The 15,572-nt window shown below is 26.9% G+C and overlaps 1 protein-coding gene and 1 long non-coding RNA gene across 2 annotated transcripts in view; one reads left to right on the forward strand and one right to left on the reverse strand.

Annotated features, from left to right (window-relative positions):
• LOC135925148 (importin-4-like) overlaps positions 1-5,350 on the reverse strand; it is a 32,123-nt gene extending 26,773 nt beyond the window's left edge. Inside the window, exon 1 of the mRNA XM_065460351.1 lies at positions 5,236-5,350. Coding sequence (XP_065316423.1) covers positions 5,236-5,301 — 66 coding nt within the window. The 5' untranslated portion in view covers positions 5,302-5,350. The remainder of the gene's footprint in view (positions 1-5,235) is intronic.
• A 2,675-nt stretch (positions 5,351-8,025) lies between these two features.
• Positions 8,026-8,357, forward strand: LOC135925329 (uncharacterized). Its single transcript, XR_010571619.1, has 3 exons — positions 8,026-8,140; positions 8,186-8,272; positions 8,318-8,357. It is a non-coding gene; the product is annotated as an uncharacterized LOC135925329 (long non-coding RNA).
• The last annotated feature ends 7,215 nt before the right edge of the window (positions 8,358-15,572 follow it).

Genomic DNA, 15,572 nt, shown 5'->3' on the forward strand with positions numbered 1-15,572 from the left:
TTGTAGGCTGATTTGTTTATGTTAGTGAAGTGCCATTTGGGAGTTTGTTCTGGTGCTGCACGTGTTGTGCTATGGACGCGCTTGGTGTTATTGTTTCTCCATTCTTCACTTCGTATTTTTATATGTGCTTTAATTAATTTGTGATCTGATACATTTATGTTTAGGATGGCCTTTACATCTGCAAACCAGCTGTGGATATTGGATAGGAATAAGTCGATTTGGGAGGAGTGGCCACCTCTTGAGAAGGTCATGAGGTGAGGAGGTTTATGTTTGAAGAAAGTGTTTTCGATTTTTAGATTGTTGTCAAAACATATTTGGAGTAGTTTTTCCCATCCTTATCGTTGCTGTTATAAACTGTTGTGTAGCCTATAGTTTTGCTTACTTTCTATGTAATGTCATGACCTATTTTAGTATTGAAATCTCCGATTGCTATGATGTTGTATCTTTTTGGTAAGGAGCTTATCACGTTATCTAGGTGTTCCTGGAATAAAATTCTTTCTGTAAGTTTAGGGGGGACGTAGAAATTGAGGAGGATAGTGGGTTTGTAGGCTGTATTCAGGTATAGTACTGATAAACCTCCTCACCTCATGACTTTCTCAAGAGGTGGCCACCTCCCAAATCGACTTCTTCCTATCCAATATCCACAGCTGGTTTGCAGATGTAAAGGCCATCCTAAACATAAATGTATCAGATCACAAATTAATTAAAGCACATATAAAAATACGAAGTGAAGAATGGAGAAACAATAACACCAAGCGCGTCCATAGCACAACACGTGCAGCGCCAGAACAAACTCACAAATGGCACTTCACTAACATAAACAAAACATCCTAAAATGAAACAATCTGCTCAGGCATAGCTAGAATTATCCAGTCCTTCCCTACCAAATCATTAGAGGAATGTTGGTCAGATTTCAAAAGTGCAATTTTCCACGCCTACAATAACCTAAATCATAGCCAAATACCAAAAAGAGAATGGCTCTCAGTAGGTACAAAAAACTTAATCTTATCGATAAAAAATGATAGCAGCCGCAATTTAGCACTATGGAGACGCATTCAGGGATTACTACGCAGTGATCGAAGGATCTTCTTAGCAAAGAGAGCAGAAGAAATAGAAATGGATATAAGAAATAACAAAACTCACGACGCTTACAAAAAGCTCAAACACTTCTGCAAACCAGCATGCTTCAAAAAATTACCTATACTTACTCTACAAGGAGGTATCAAATACACAGACCCTGAAGAGCAAATGGCCATCTGGACAGACTTCTATATGTCAGCCTTAAATCCAGGATCCCTTCCAAGATATCGAGCCTCCAACAGACAATCTTGCCATTACCCCACTCCGATTTCTCCCTCATAGAAATCAACAGAGCCATAAGCAAGCTAAAAAACAATAGGGCTCCAGGCTCAGATGGGATCAGAAATGAACATACGAAAGCCGCTGCAGAAAGCACTTCTAAATATCTATTAGACGATATTCACAAAAATATGGCATTCAGGCAAAACCCCAGATGATTGGAAAAAATCCACAATTTGCAACTTCCCCAAGAAACTCCATCCTTCATCGTTCGCAGATTACAGAGCCATCGCTCTCACCTCCACAGTCTCAAAGGTGTTCATGGTGCTCCTGAAGAACAGAATCCTCGCTTCTACCAAAAACCTCCTGTCAAGTAATATTTGCGCCTACAGGCCAAATAAGAACATTAATGAACCCATCCTAGCTCTCAAAATCCACCTCCAAAAATGCTTCAGATACAAACTTCCCTTCATATTTACTTTCATTGACTATAGCAAAGCCTTTGACACCGTTAAACACGATGCCCTTTGGGAGGCTCTAGTAGAATGTAATATCGATCAAAACATAATCAAAATTTTGAAATATCATTACAGCAATTCTTGGGCTAGGTTACAGCTAGGCCGTACTTTCTCTCCTTACTTCAGGATCAGAAGAGGCGTGAAACAAGGGTGTGTTCTATTACCCATTCTTTTCAACATAATCATACACAAAATCATAAAAGAAACCACGAGCACCATGAACTTAGTCGATCTTTTATCTAACAATAACAATATCAATCATCTAAGAATCATCTTGTACGCAAATGACTTGGTTTTAATTACCAAGTCAAGAGATGAGACAATAGACTTACTAACAAGTCTCCGCTTCCACAGCAACAAAGTCGGCCTAACCATCAACTTCAATAAAACTTTTATCATGCCATCCCCAGAAGCGTCAATAGATAACTTAACATTTGAGGGAAATGAAATCAAAATAGTCAATAATTTCAAATATCTTGGCGTGCTTATTGATAATAAAGGAAACATCAGTGGCGAAATCGAAGCCCGACTAAAAAATGCAAAAATAACCTTTATGAAATATTACAAACTATGGACAGCCAGAGAGATCTCAGTCAAAACGAGACTCCGAATATTTAAGGCTACAGTCATTCCAGTCCTCCTCTATGGAAGTGACACTTGGGAAATAAATAAATCCCAGACAAAGAAAATACAGGTTTTCGTAAACAGCTGTCTGCGCCAGTTCAACGGTATTTTCTATCCAAGATTAATTTCAAATGCCAGCCTATGGCGAATCTCAAAAAACGTCCCGATCGAGACTACTCTCAAAAAAAGACACATCCGGTCATACCATCAGAAACTTCAGACAAAACATAGTTCATGAGGCTATAATCTGACTCGAGTCTCATGAAGGTAAAACATACGGTAAATACAAGTCATATTATCTGTACAGAACGATAAAAGAAGTCATAAGCCTAAATCTGACGATGGAACAATTTATACGTCTAAACAATAATAAAAGTTCATAAAAAAGCTTCTAAAAATCAAATTCCCTACACCCTCCAAATCTCTCAGCCCCCCTTTAGCATAAGCACTACCTTCCTCCTGCCATGGTAAACATACATTTATTTATAAAACTCTTCATGTACCTAACCTTGATATAATTATCCAAAATATACATAACTCATACTATCACCCTTCTAATCTAATATTCTTAAGTAGTAAGGCAGGTTTATTATTAAAAAAAATCATATTTATATTAAATAAACAAATTCAATATAAACCATAAACTTAAAATTTACCAATACCCCTTCCTATAATATACATTTTACTTAATCGGGTACGGACTTTTCTCTCTCTTCTTATCTCCATATAACATATGTCTTTTATTTTGATTAATTAAAAAAATTAATTTCTATATTTAAATAAATTCGAGCTGGGCTAAAAATTTTTTTCGGGCCAGGCCGGCAAAACATTTTTTAAAAAAATTTTGGGTTCAGGCCTTGCCGGCAAAACTTTTTTAAAAAATTTCTGAAAAATTAGGCCCCATGCAGATCACTATTTTTATGTCCATTGAATGTCATTCAATTAAAGTAAAGATTTTACTAAAAAACTACAAAAAATAATTTTTTTTCATATGGCAAATCTAATTTTACCCTTTCAAAAGATTAAAATTATTGCAAAAAATGAGTTTTTCCAAATCTTTCAAAATTTTAACCATTTGTCAGGTATACTAATCTATATCTGTATAAAAAAACAATGAATATTTTTTTAAATAGTAAAACATCTACATCTCATTATGCAAAATTTTCAATTTTTCAAAAAGGTTGGATTTTGGATTAGTTTGAAAAATATGGGTAATATGGTTATAGGTCAATTACAGTGCAAAATTATAATCTTTGCAAATATAATTAAAATATAGACAAAGCATTATTGAAATTTCTTTTATTATTCCTTTTGTTATGGCTTTAATTTAATCGTCAATATGTTTCATTAAATCATCAAAACATTGTATAGTTTCTATAAAAATTAAAATATTGCATAAATGTGTCAATTCTTTACTATTATAGTATCACAAAAAAAAAGTATTTTAAATTAATATTGAAACTGGGTTGGGCTAAGGGTTCCAAATTGAATTAAGTTAGAGGCATTACACTACAGTGTTGTTAAACAGCTCGATTTTTAAAAATGACTTACTCAATTTCTTATGCAGAAATATATTACACAAGACTTATGATTTAGCTAATAGTTGGCATAAAGGTTAGAACATAGGCAATATTTTTCTTGTTAACATGTTGGGTTAGCCATTTTAAAACCGGCTCAAATAGAGTCGTTTAATAATACTATACACTATATAACATAACACTCTTATAATTCACCTATTTTGAAAATGTAATGGCTTTTGTTGTGATTGGGCCATTCCATATCAAATTAATTAAAAACATATAGCCAACATCTTTAAAACTTATTCAAAATCTATGGGATTAGATTAGTACATTTAATAGAAATATTTTAGTATAAAAAGTAAAAATATCCTGTTATTGGTAAGTTACTAACATTTCAACCATAATTGGTAGATTTATATAGGGACATCTATTTATGCAAAATTTCTATTGGTAAAAATGCATATTTTGAAAAGCCAATAGCATTACTAAGGTTTTCACATCATATGTATATTTATAAAAGTTCCAAATAAAAGGAAAATAAAATTTTCCCAAAAAACAACTTCCATAAATATAGGTAAAGCAATATAAGTAAATTGGAAGTTAAGGATTCAAATTGTTGCCAATTTTTCTCTTCACTTCAACAAGACCTTTGAAGATTTTTTTTACCTACAATATGCTATATTATATTTATTTTTACAATAAATAATTTTGGAGATATTTACATATTTGTAAGTCATATTTTTTGCACCTATGAAACCCTGGTCTCAAAAACCAAGTGTGTTAGTAAGGTAATTTAAAAGGGCTTTCTACTTTTTTTTTACCTCTAAATAATTACAGAAATTTTTATCAATCTTAAAAGGGTAAGCATCAGGTAATTAAACAACACTATTAAGAGTCAATATTATGAAGGGTAGTATATGTTAATGATAGTATGTAGAGGATAGACAATATATGTATTACTTTGTTTTAAGAAAATAAATAATCTGAAACATTTTTTTAAAAAAATATATTTTTTAGTTATTTTTATCTAAATTGCAAAAAATCAATATACAACTGGCTGATTTTAGGTTCCATTTAATAAAAAGTCCTAGTTTTAATTATGGGCAAAAAATCACACTTTATTTATAATAACTTTCATTTATTTAAAATATAATATTTATGTATATATTATCCTATTAAAAATAGGCCTATTAATTTTAATAATTTTAATGTAACATGTAAAATAGTTATGGATATTAAAAATTCAAAATAATATATGAGATAGGTAACATTACTTCTTTGATGATCTCACTATCAGGAATCAAGAAATTAGAAATAAGTTGTTCAAATTCGTTAAGCATTGCGGTATGAAGGGGGAAATTTTTAAATTATGAACGAATGAGGAAATTTAAAATATAAATCTGTGCTAAATGTTAGCATAACAATAATCAAAATATCCTATTATTTAATTTGATTAATCATCAAGTGATTCTTATATGTTTGCTAAAATATTTTAGCTAAAAAATAAATATACAATATGTAGGAATTGTAATAATTGTACATAATAGTGATACAAAATAAGTATTATACAAATATAGGAATTGTAAAAATCGCATATAATAATGTTACAAAATGGGAGCTATTATATGTTATGAAATTAAAATCCAAGTATCTATAATAAAAAATTTATCATTGTTTAGAAATATTAAATTTTTGAAAACCATTTGTTATAAGTATTATAACAATTAGTAAAAATATTTACATGCAAAATTAAATACCTTTAGCAATAAATCACATCACCCTTCATTTCATAATGTAACAAAATTAAAAGCAGTTTAAAATCATAAATTAAAAAAAAAGAAAGTACAACAAAAAAGTCAAAAAAAAACAATTGAAAATTATATTAATTTTTTACGTAAATAATATGATCTCTAATTTACATAATCAATTAAAAAATTTATCTCCTGATTGTTTATTAATTTTCCCAATAATAGGATTCAAATTTTATATCATAAATTTAAGGCAATGCAATATCTAATTTATACCCCTCACATATATAAATTCATTACAAAATCTAATTCAACTATCACAACTAGGCCTAAAACGAATTATTTGTTATTTGATATTCGATTCGTATTTTACGGATACGAATAACACAATTAATATGAATAATGAGGAAAATTATTCGTACTATTCGAAATTATTCGAAAATATTTATATATAAATATTCGTAATTATTCGTAATTATTCGCAAATATTTTATTGAAAGTAAAATAAAAAGAAGTAATTAAATTTTCCTAGTGGATATCATTTCGTTTTATTTTATTTCCTATTATCAAATATCAAATCATAACAAGTTATGTTTACTGAAAAAGTTTAATGGAAGTAAAGGAAAAGCTTCAAAGTAAAATATAATTATTTTATTTTGATTGTTTCTCTTTAATCATTTTTGATGTTATGAACAAGTCAAAACATTTTTATAGAGTGTGCCTTTTTCCCATATTCTCGAGCTCCTGGCAGATAAATAACTAAATTTTTTTGACTAGTTCTTATTATTTGATTAGGAAAATCTTTTTTCCATTTAGTACCCTTATTTTTGACAAATTTTAAAGACAATCTAATTCATAGTGCATTATAATATCTTCATCCTCTATTATATTGTCATAATCACCTCTAAAAATTATATTTATAATTAAATAAAGGAAATTTATGCTACTAAAGTATTTTTAATAAATAAAATCTATAATGAAATACTTTCTAAAATTTTGTTATATTTTATATGCAAAAATGACAATTAGTTTAGAGAATCCAAGTGTCATCTTTAAACATCTATAAAAAATTTTTTGCAAAATATTTTATAAGCTTTAGAAAAATTTTCGAATCGAATCGAAACGAATAATGATTTTATTATTCGTACGAATACGAATAGCGCAATTATTCGATTCGATTCGTTATTTTTGTAGGCCTAATCACAACACCTTTCCACTTAAATTAGCTCAAGCATCTTATTCCACAAATAAATAGTACACTCCCATTTAAGTTCCTATGCTTTACCATTTTTTTTATACATTAGTGATTGTCTTGGTTCGTTTCTTATTCGACTTTTGATCACTTCTTTTGTCAATCATGTGTTTCTTCGAACGATAACTTCTAAAAATTGTTCCTTCGTTTTTCTTTCTATGACAGTATCGATTATTCTGTTACTTTATCATAATGATAGATCCCATTCTTTTGTCTTAATGTTTAAGATATTTTCATCAAATTCTACCTACCCTATACCATAAATATAGTCTAGAATGGTATTCTTAATTGGCAGGTTGTATAAAACCCCGGTCCCTATCTTGAGTCTAAAAAATCAACTAAACCAGATTTGAATCCGAACCCGAAGCCTAGACTTAGATCTGATAAAAGGTATTATATCTTGACTGTAATCATAATTATTATTCTAAGTAGGTGGGTCTAGGATTTGATCGATCGATAATATTTTTAACAACAAAGCATTAATATGAGCATCAAATAAAAGATAGTTTAATTTTTGATTGTAATCATTTATTATATTAAGTTAGAAGGTTTTAGGGGGTCTCAAAATATTTATATATTTTTAGGCCTCTAATTATAGAGCTAATGTAAAAATATTTTGGTTGCAATACTGATGTTCTTTCTTAATAGGCGGGTCTAGATCTATTAGGTCAGAAATGCAATTAACTTTTATAACTTATAAATTCAATAAGGGCATCAATCGAATTCTAATTAAAATATCTTTTAAGAAAAATCATGTGGTATACAAAAAGAAAATATTAAACAATAGTTTATAAAATGTATATCTGAAATCTTAAATAAAGAATCAATAAATTTTTAATTTGATTAAAATTTTATACAAATGAGTTTTATAATACAAGAGAACTGTAACGTTTTAAAAATACTCCATTTTTTTATATACTCCTTTAAGCTTATTTGTGGAGTATTTTCAGATCATATTGTTCGATTATAATGTATTTACATATCAGAGTATATTTAGATCAATGTAATTTTTATAATGATATTTTTTTGAAAAAGTGCTCATGTCAATCAAGAAACATTATTAAGGAGCTGATGATGCTGAGGCGATTTTTTTGAATTTCCAGTCAAATTTTTTAGGTCGTAAAGGATATTTGCCCCGTTGGCGCCTTTTTTAAACTCCATTTTAAAAAATAAATACAGGTTCATATTCATATATTTTACATTATAAATTTTATTTTATTATAGAAAATAAAAGAAGCTACAAATTTATCATTGATTCAAGAAGCTAAAGATTTATTATTGATTCAAGAAGCTAAAGATTTAAAAATACAGGTTCATATTAATATATTTTACATTATAAATTTTATTTTATTTTAGAAAATAAAAGAAAAGATTTATCATTGATTCAAGAAGCTAATCATTGATTCAAGAAGCTAATCATTGATTCAAGAAGCTCAAGATTTAAAAACAGGTTCATATTAATATATTTTACATTATAAATTTTATTTTATTTTAGAAAATAAAAGAAGCTAAAGATTTATTATTGATTCAAGAAGCTAATCATAAATTCAAGAAGCTAAAGATTTAAAAACAGGTTCATATTAATATATTTTACATTATATATTTTATTTTAGAAAATAAAAGAAGGCTAAAGATTTATCATTGATTCAAGAAGCTAAAAATTTATTATTGATTCAAGAAGCTAAAGATTTATCATTGATTCAAGAAGCTAAAGATTTAAAAACAGGTTCATATTAATATATTTTACACTATAGTTTTATATATTTATTTTAATTATGTCATTATATCTTAATACTAAATTTAATTCTATACATGAATTAAACGATGCCATATCTATATATGAAAAAGAATTTTTTTTTAACATAGTTATTAATAAATCAGACTTATTAAAGGAACCTTATAGCAAAGCATTTATAGCTCAATATAAATATAATCGAGTTTATTATATATGTAAATATGGACCGAAAAAAAAATAAGTCTAGAGGTATAAGATCCTCATCTAGTCTTCGCAAGGTATGTATTTTTATGTTTACAGTCTTTCTTCAGTGTGATAAACTAAATGTATATTCTTTAGATATTGTCACATTTGTAAAAGATCATAAAAACCATGATCTAGGTTAGACATATTTATTTGATTTTTAACTAACATGATTTATATAATCAAGATAAAAAACTATATGAGATGCTCTCTAAACAAAGAAGGCTTTCTCCAATAAAAAAACAAATTGTGGAGCAAGCTATCACTTTTAAAGCTAATAAGGTGAAAATACAAGAATATGTTCTTAATTCAGGTCAGATGATGACTCTGAGAGATATTCATAATATTTCAGCCAAATTAAACAAGCCATCTGATAATGTATTACTTGATGTAATAAATCAACTCAGGGAAGATAATGGAGCTGTGGTGGAAATCCTAGAAAATGATAGTGAATTGTTGGGCATTTACTTTCAAGATGCTAGCATGCTCCATTATCTTAAATATTATCCTGAGGTGATATTCATTGATGCTACCTACAAATTAAACAATCTAGGTATGCCACTGTTTATTCTACTTGTAATAGATAGTCATGGACAATCTCAAATTGTCGCTTTATGGCTTGTAAAGGCGGAATCATATTTTTGTGTTAAAAATATGTTCATGATGCTTGGTACCAGATGAAAAAATCGTCTGCGGAAAAATGGCTGATGTTAAATTGTTTTATATATTTTCTTCAAGATACATTTAAAATATTTGCCTTTAAAATGCCATCTCCGAGAAATAATGGAATGCCATATCTTTGTTTGAATGGAAAACAGGCTTATTTAATCTTTTATATTTTATAGATATCAATAAAAATCACTTTATCATCATTGGAGGAGACCTTAACATGAAATTATGTAATGAAATCACTAATTCTCTTATTGGTTTTGCTAATTTAAATAATCAACTTTTTATTAACAAAGAAACAATAAATATCACACATACTTCAAACCCTCAAACAAATATACTCCTATAATCCTTAAAAAATATAATATCTCTAATCTTAATTTACCAACCCCAGCAAATAATTTTCTACATAATTTGAATCAAATCAACAATAATGACTCATGGTTAAACATTTCAAACTCAATTATCAAAACAGCAAATACCCATCTTAATATTAATTATCAATATCTATACATAATGTACATAAATACAAATGTGTTATTTTAATTATTTCTGCTAGAAATATAATTATACATGAATGGGTTTAAATTTAATCGTCAATATGTGTCATTAAATCATCACAACACAAATTCTCATTAAATATTTTCTTTGTTATTTTTTATTTTTCAATATTATTTTTTAGATGTTACAAGAAAAGGTATAGTTTTAAAAAAAATTAATTATATATTTATCAAGATGACACAATTAAATCAGGACAGAAAAAATGTTAATACTTTTAAAAATTTATTAAATAACTTTAAACAGTTCCTAGGTCAAGTGAAAAGTTTCATTCTAGTACCATAAAAGGTATACAATGGATTTTATTATTAAATAATATTCCTTTTTTTAGATGATGATGAAAATTTTCAGAACCAGCTATTAAAAATCTAAAGCTTAATGTGGAAAAAAATCATATGAAGGGTAGTATTTTCATATATTTAATATTAAATCCTTTTTGAAAATATCTAGTTATGAATATACTAAATTCGATAGTTGGAGAGGATTATAATTGTATAAACAAAAAAGGTATAATAAAAAAAATCTAATATACATATTTTTTTAGATGATGGAGTTAAGACACCAGAAAAAGCATCGAAAATGCTAGAGCCTGATGACATTCGACCTTTTGGTAACATTTTTAAGATTTGATAAAATCAATTTTTTAATTTAATAGGTGCCCTGCCGGAGAGGACGGGCATGGCTCAAAATGCCGTTTATGGTACAGAGGTGGAGATAGTTGCAATGACAACTATGCTCAAGACAAATATTTTAATACATACTATTTATAAATGGGCATACTATATGCCCATTAAAAAATTAAGTAATATTAAAAAATTTAATGTAAATATTTATTTAATAAATCATAGCGAACATATTGATCGCATAATTAATTTTAATTAATATTTATATAGCATATATTATTTATATCGCATATATTATTAATTGATTTTTTTATCTTTATATTTACAAATTAAATAAAGGATTTTAATAAATTATTCTGAAAATTGTTTCTAACTTTGAGCAGTAACGTGATAATAGATAGTGCAAGATTTATATGTTAATCTTTGATATTTTCGAATTAAACCTTAAATAAATATATAAATTTTTAACACTTAATATTAAATCTAATAATTTCTAAAGAGAATAAGGCAAAATTGCCTTAAATATCATAGGACATAGAAAAAATAATATTTATTATTCATACGTCAGTTATAAATGCCAATTGACTAAATTTATTATATTTATATGTCAGTCATAAACGTCAATATCACTAAAAATGTAATATTTAATATATGCACGTCAGTCATAAACGTCAATATCACTAAATATTGGAGTATTTTTAAAACATTACACCGGTATTAAGTGTTTCAATAATTTATTAAATTGATTTTCTTTACAATAATCGCAAACTTTTCTCCAAAAATAATATTACCTAATGGAAGGAAAGTTCTTCTTTGCCAAAAATTATAGTTATAATAATTTTCCCTTCTCCTTGAATCGACTCCCTCTTTATCTAATAAAGAAAGGCTTAAATTCTTTTTCATTTATGAAAAGTACATAATAAAAAGTAAATAATATATTTCTCAGTGGCGTCTCTAGCCTTTACAATCTCAGGGGGCTCAACTAAAAAAAATTTATGGGGGGCTTCGCCCCCCATACCCTCCAATTTGCGGGCCTTCGGCCGGGTTTAATATTAATATATTATACTTTTTTTAAATTAGTTAACTCTGAACAATTATTCTGATTTTCATATTTTGTCATTTATTATATTATGCATATAAAATAAACTGGCATATAAAAACATAATGCAATAATATAATTCTTAGCAACTTACATTGACAAAAGGTTATCAAACTAGTATAACTCTCTGCTACCATTTTAGACAATGTTTTATACAATAAACTAATAAGGAAAATTTTTATAGGCCTCTACCAAATCAACAATTTTTGAAGAAAAGAGTATAAACGACTAACCCAAATCATAAAACTATATGGTGGTTAGAGCTTCCTTTTAGATGACATGATGGAAGCTAGATAAGTAATCGAGAAAATTATCGTGAGATATTAAATTTCTAAAAGATTATCTTCCATTTTAAATGATATATAAACGACTACACAGTTGACCATTATTGTTTATCTAAAATATGCAATCATATTCTCTTAGCCGTTGGTGTAATAATCTTAAATTACATAGCAACACAAATAAATATACACTGGTTAGTTTGCAGTAATATCCATGACACTCACGATGTAAACTTATATCAGAATTTATTATGTTGGATAAATTGATAAAATAAAAACACTAAAAATTTTGAAAGAAATAATTGTGCAAATATATTGCAGCCTGGAGTTATTTACACATTCCAATGCCTTATTAGAAATGAAACATTTTCTAATTATAAAATAAGACCAGAATGATATGATGAAACAATTAAGATTTTATATATTGTCGATATAATATCTTAAAATAACAGTAGTTTGTAATAATATCAAAAATATACTTGTATTAAAAATTTAATTCAAAACTGTTTTTCGAAAAAGAAAAAAAAGAAAAGAAAAAATATCAAATTTATTACATATATTGCAGGATGAATCATAAAATGCTTAATTTTTAAAATTATTTATAACTAAATAGATGGCGTTAAATTCTTAAATGCATATTGTTAGTATATTTATTATCACCACCATTTATTAGTAAAATTTATTATAATATTAACTTAATATATTATATAGTTGTCAAATACGTCTATAAAAGTGACATTTTATCTAATATTTTATAACCAACTGTATATAGTAGAGGATTATAAACTATATCTTTATTTATTTACTTTTTATAAAGTAATCTCTTATACTTATTTGGATCTTGAAAATATTTTTAGGAATAGGTATGATAATTATATTTAAAAATAAATATACAGTTGATTAGTCATTTTGAACTCGGCTAATTACAATATTTTTTGTTAATTTTGAAATAATATATGATTATATTTATTTAACTAGGGTTATATATTAATTTAAATAATAAAAGTCAATTAAACTTCAACTGTTAAAGCTAAATTAATATTTAGTTAGTTATTGATATTATATTTTTAATACAGAATTTGATTGCAAGCTGACATAGTGATATAATTTATATGTATTAATCTAATCTAATAATTAAAATAGTATTCATTTAATAAAAATTTAAATAGTCTTATTAATTTCTAAATAATAAAATTAAATCTATATATTACTTAATGGAATTATAAAAGAAATCATTCAGGGAGCTATCAAAAAAATTTTTTTTAGTTCAAGGGGATATTAAGGAGCCATTAAAAAAAATTTTTGCTTCAGGGGGCTCTTCAAATTTTTCAGGGGGCTCGAGCCCCTGTGCTTCCTCCCCTCCTAGCGACGCCACTGATATTTCTTGAATTATTAAAATTTTTCCCTAATGAAGTTATTAACCCTAACTTCTCATCTCTACCGAACGTAAGATTTTCAACAGTTTTTATTGCATACAGATTATAAGTGTGAAAATAAAATGGTAAATGTTTCATAATAAGAGCTGCCATACAAAATAGGACCATATAGGATGATCCTAAGAATATTTAGCCAGAAGCACTTGAAATTATAATCGTACGAACAATGGATCCAAATTATAAGTTGTCAATACCTATAATGATAGGAAAATCTTGTGGACAAATATTTTTGATATCATCCAACATTAAGTTAGTTTATATTGAGCATATTTTGTCTCAATATGTCTATTTTTTTAATGGATATTTTTTAGTAATTCATTAATCTGGGCAGAAAATATTTTGCAAATAACCTGTATCGTTTTTAAGTCGTAAAATCAAATCGTATATTACGAATTTGTTTGATATCCTGATTAGATCTTAGTAAATGTCTTTTGGAGACTGATGTACTACCTTTTCCTGAATTTATAGCATGATACATATTATGGTATGACAATAAATCCTGAGTAGTTTCTGTTGTTTCAATGTCGAAACAACCCTGAGTATGTTCCTATGCGTCATTAAAATATAAATATAGGAATGAGATGAACCAGTGGCGTAGGCATGAGGGGGGGGGGGTTAGGGATTCAACTACCCCCCCCCCCCCCCCCCCTATAAAAATTTTTTTTAATTTAAATTTGAAATTTTTTTAATAAACGCTTGATTTTTATGTTTTAAATTTATTATAAATAATAATAGATATACACATTTGATTATTTTTATATTTATTTTTGGTTTGCAGTTATTTCACACCACCCAAAAAAGGGTATTTATTCAAACGTAATATTGACTCAAAAAATCAAAAAAAACTAAAAAGATTTTGTCCAACCAGATTCATCGAAAAACAAGAGTCGGTGAAACTCTTTATTGAACTATATGATGTTGTCTTCGCAGTACTAGAATATCAAGCAAGGAAAAAGATTCAGCAGATGCCGAAAATCTTTTGCAGGCTATTATTAAGCCACAGTTTTTAATTTCAAATGTGTTTATTTTTTATTTAATTATACATATGATTTTAGCAAAATGCTACAAAAAATTGATTTGGATTTAAGGGTATTTATGAATAGAGCAAAGGATATTGTCGAAATATTAACAAATATCAAAGATAATGTGGATGAAAAATTTCATGAAATATATGAAAAAGTAAAGGAGATTGTTAATATGTTTGGAATTGAAATTTTTAAACCTACAGTAGTCTCTAGACAATCCAATCGATCAAATATTGATGCATCTACGATTGAGGATTTTTATAAAATAAACATTTTTATATTAAAAGAAAGATTTATTAGTCATAATTATATTTTAATAAGCTTTTATTATCTTTTGCTAGAGTCTAAACTATTGATTACACTTGAAGATATTGAAAAAATCTCAGAGTTTTATGCTGATAATTTAGTAGGTTCATATGATAAGTTACTTTGTGATGTCGAATTTTAGTATCTGCAGGCCCTTTCCAGTGTAATTACATTTTAGATTCCGTGCCTTATATCAAAACATTATTAATTATTTTAGCTACCTTGCCAATTAGTACCTGCACTAATGAAAGGTCTTTTTTAACTTTAAAAAGGTTAAAAACCTATTTAAGAAACACAACCGGTGAAAAACGTTTAAATGGATTAGCCCTATTGAATATTTATAAGGAGATTATTTTAAATAAAAATTTGATTCTAGATGAATTAGCAAAATCTCAGTGAAAAGTAGATCTCTCTTTTTAAATTCAAATCAAAAAATAGCAATAAAATTTTAGTTTTAATATATAATCAATTTTTTTTTGTAAAAAAAGTATTATTTATAAGATAATATCATCATATTATTTTAAATACCATTATTTGCATAAGAATTACACATATTTTATATAATTGTAAAAAATTACTTTTTTTTAAATAGAGTCATTAAAATCTGTATTATATAAAATATCAACATTTTGAAAA

The sequence above is a fragment of the Gordionus sp. m RMFG-2023 genome, chromosome 2 (genome assembly GCF_954871325.1).
Source record: "Gordionus sp. m RMFG-2023 chromosome 2, tfGorSpeb1-WG-v2, whole genome shotgun sequence".
In the NCBI taxonomy this organism is placed as follows: domain Eukaryota; kingdom Metazoa; phylum Nematomorpha; class Gordioida; order Chordodea; family Parachordodidae; genus Gordionus; species Gordionus sp. m RMFG-2023.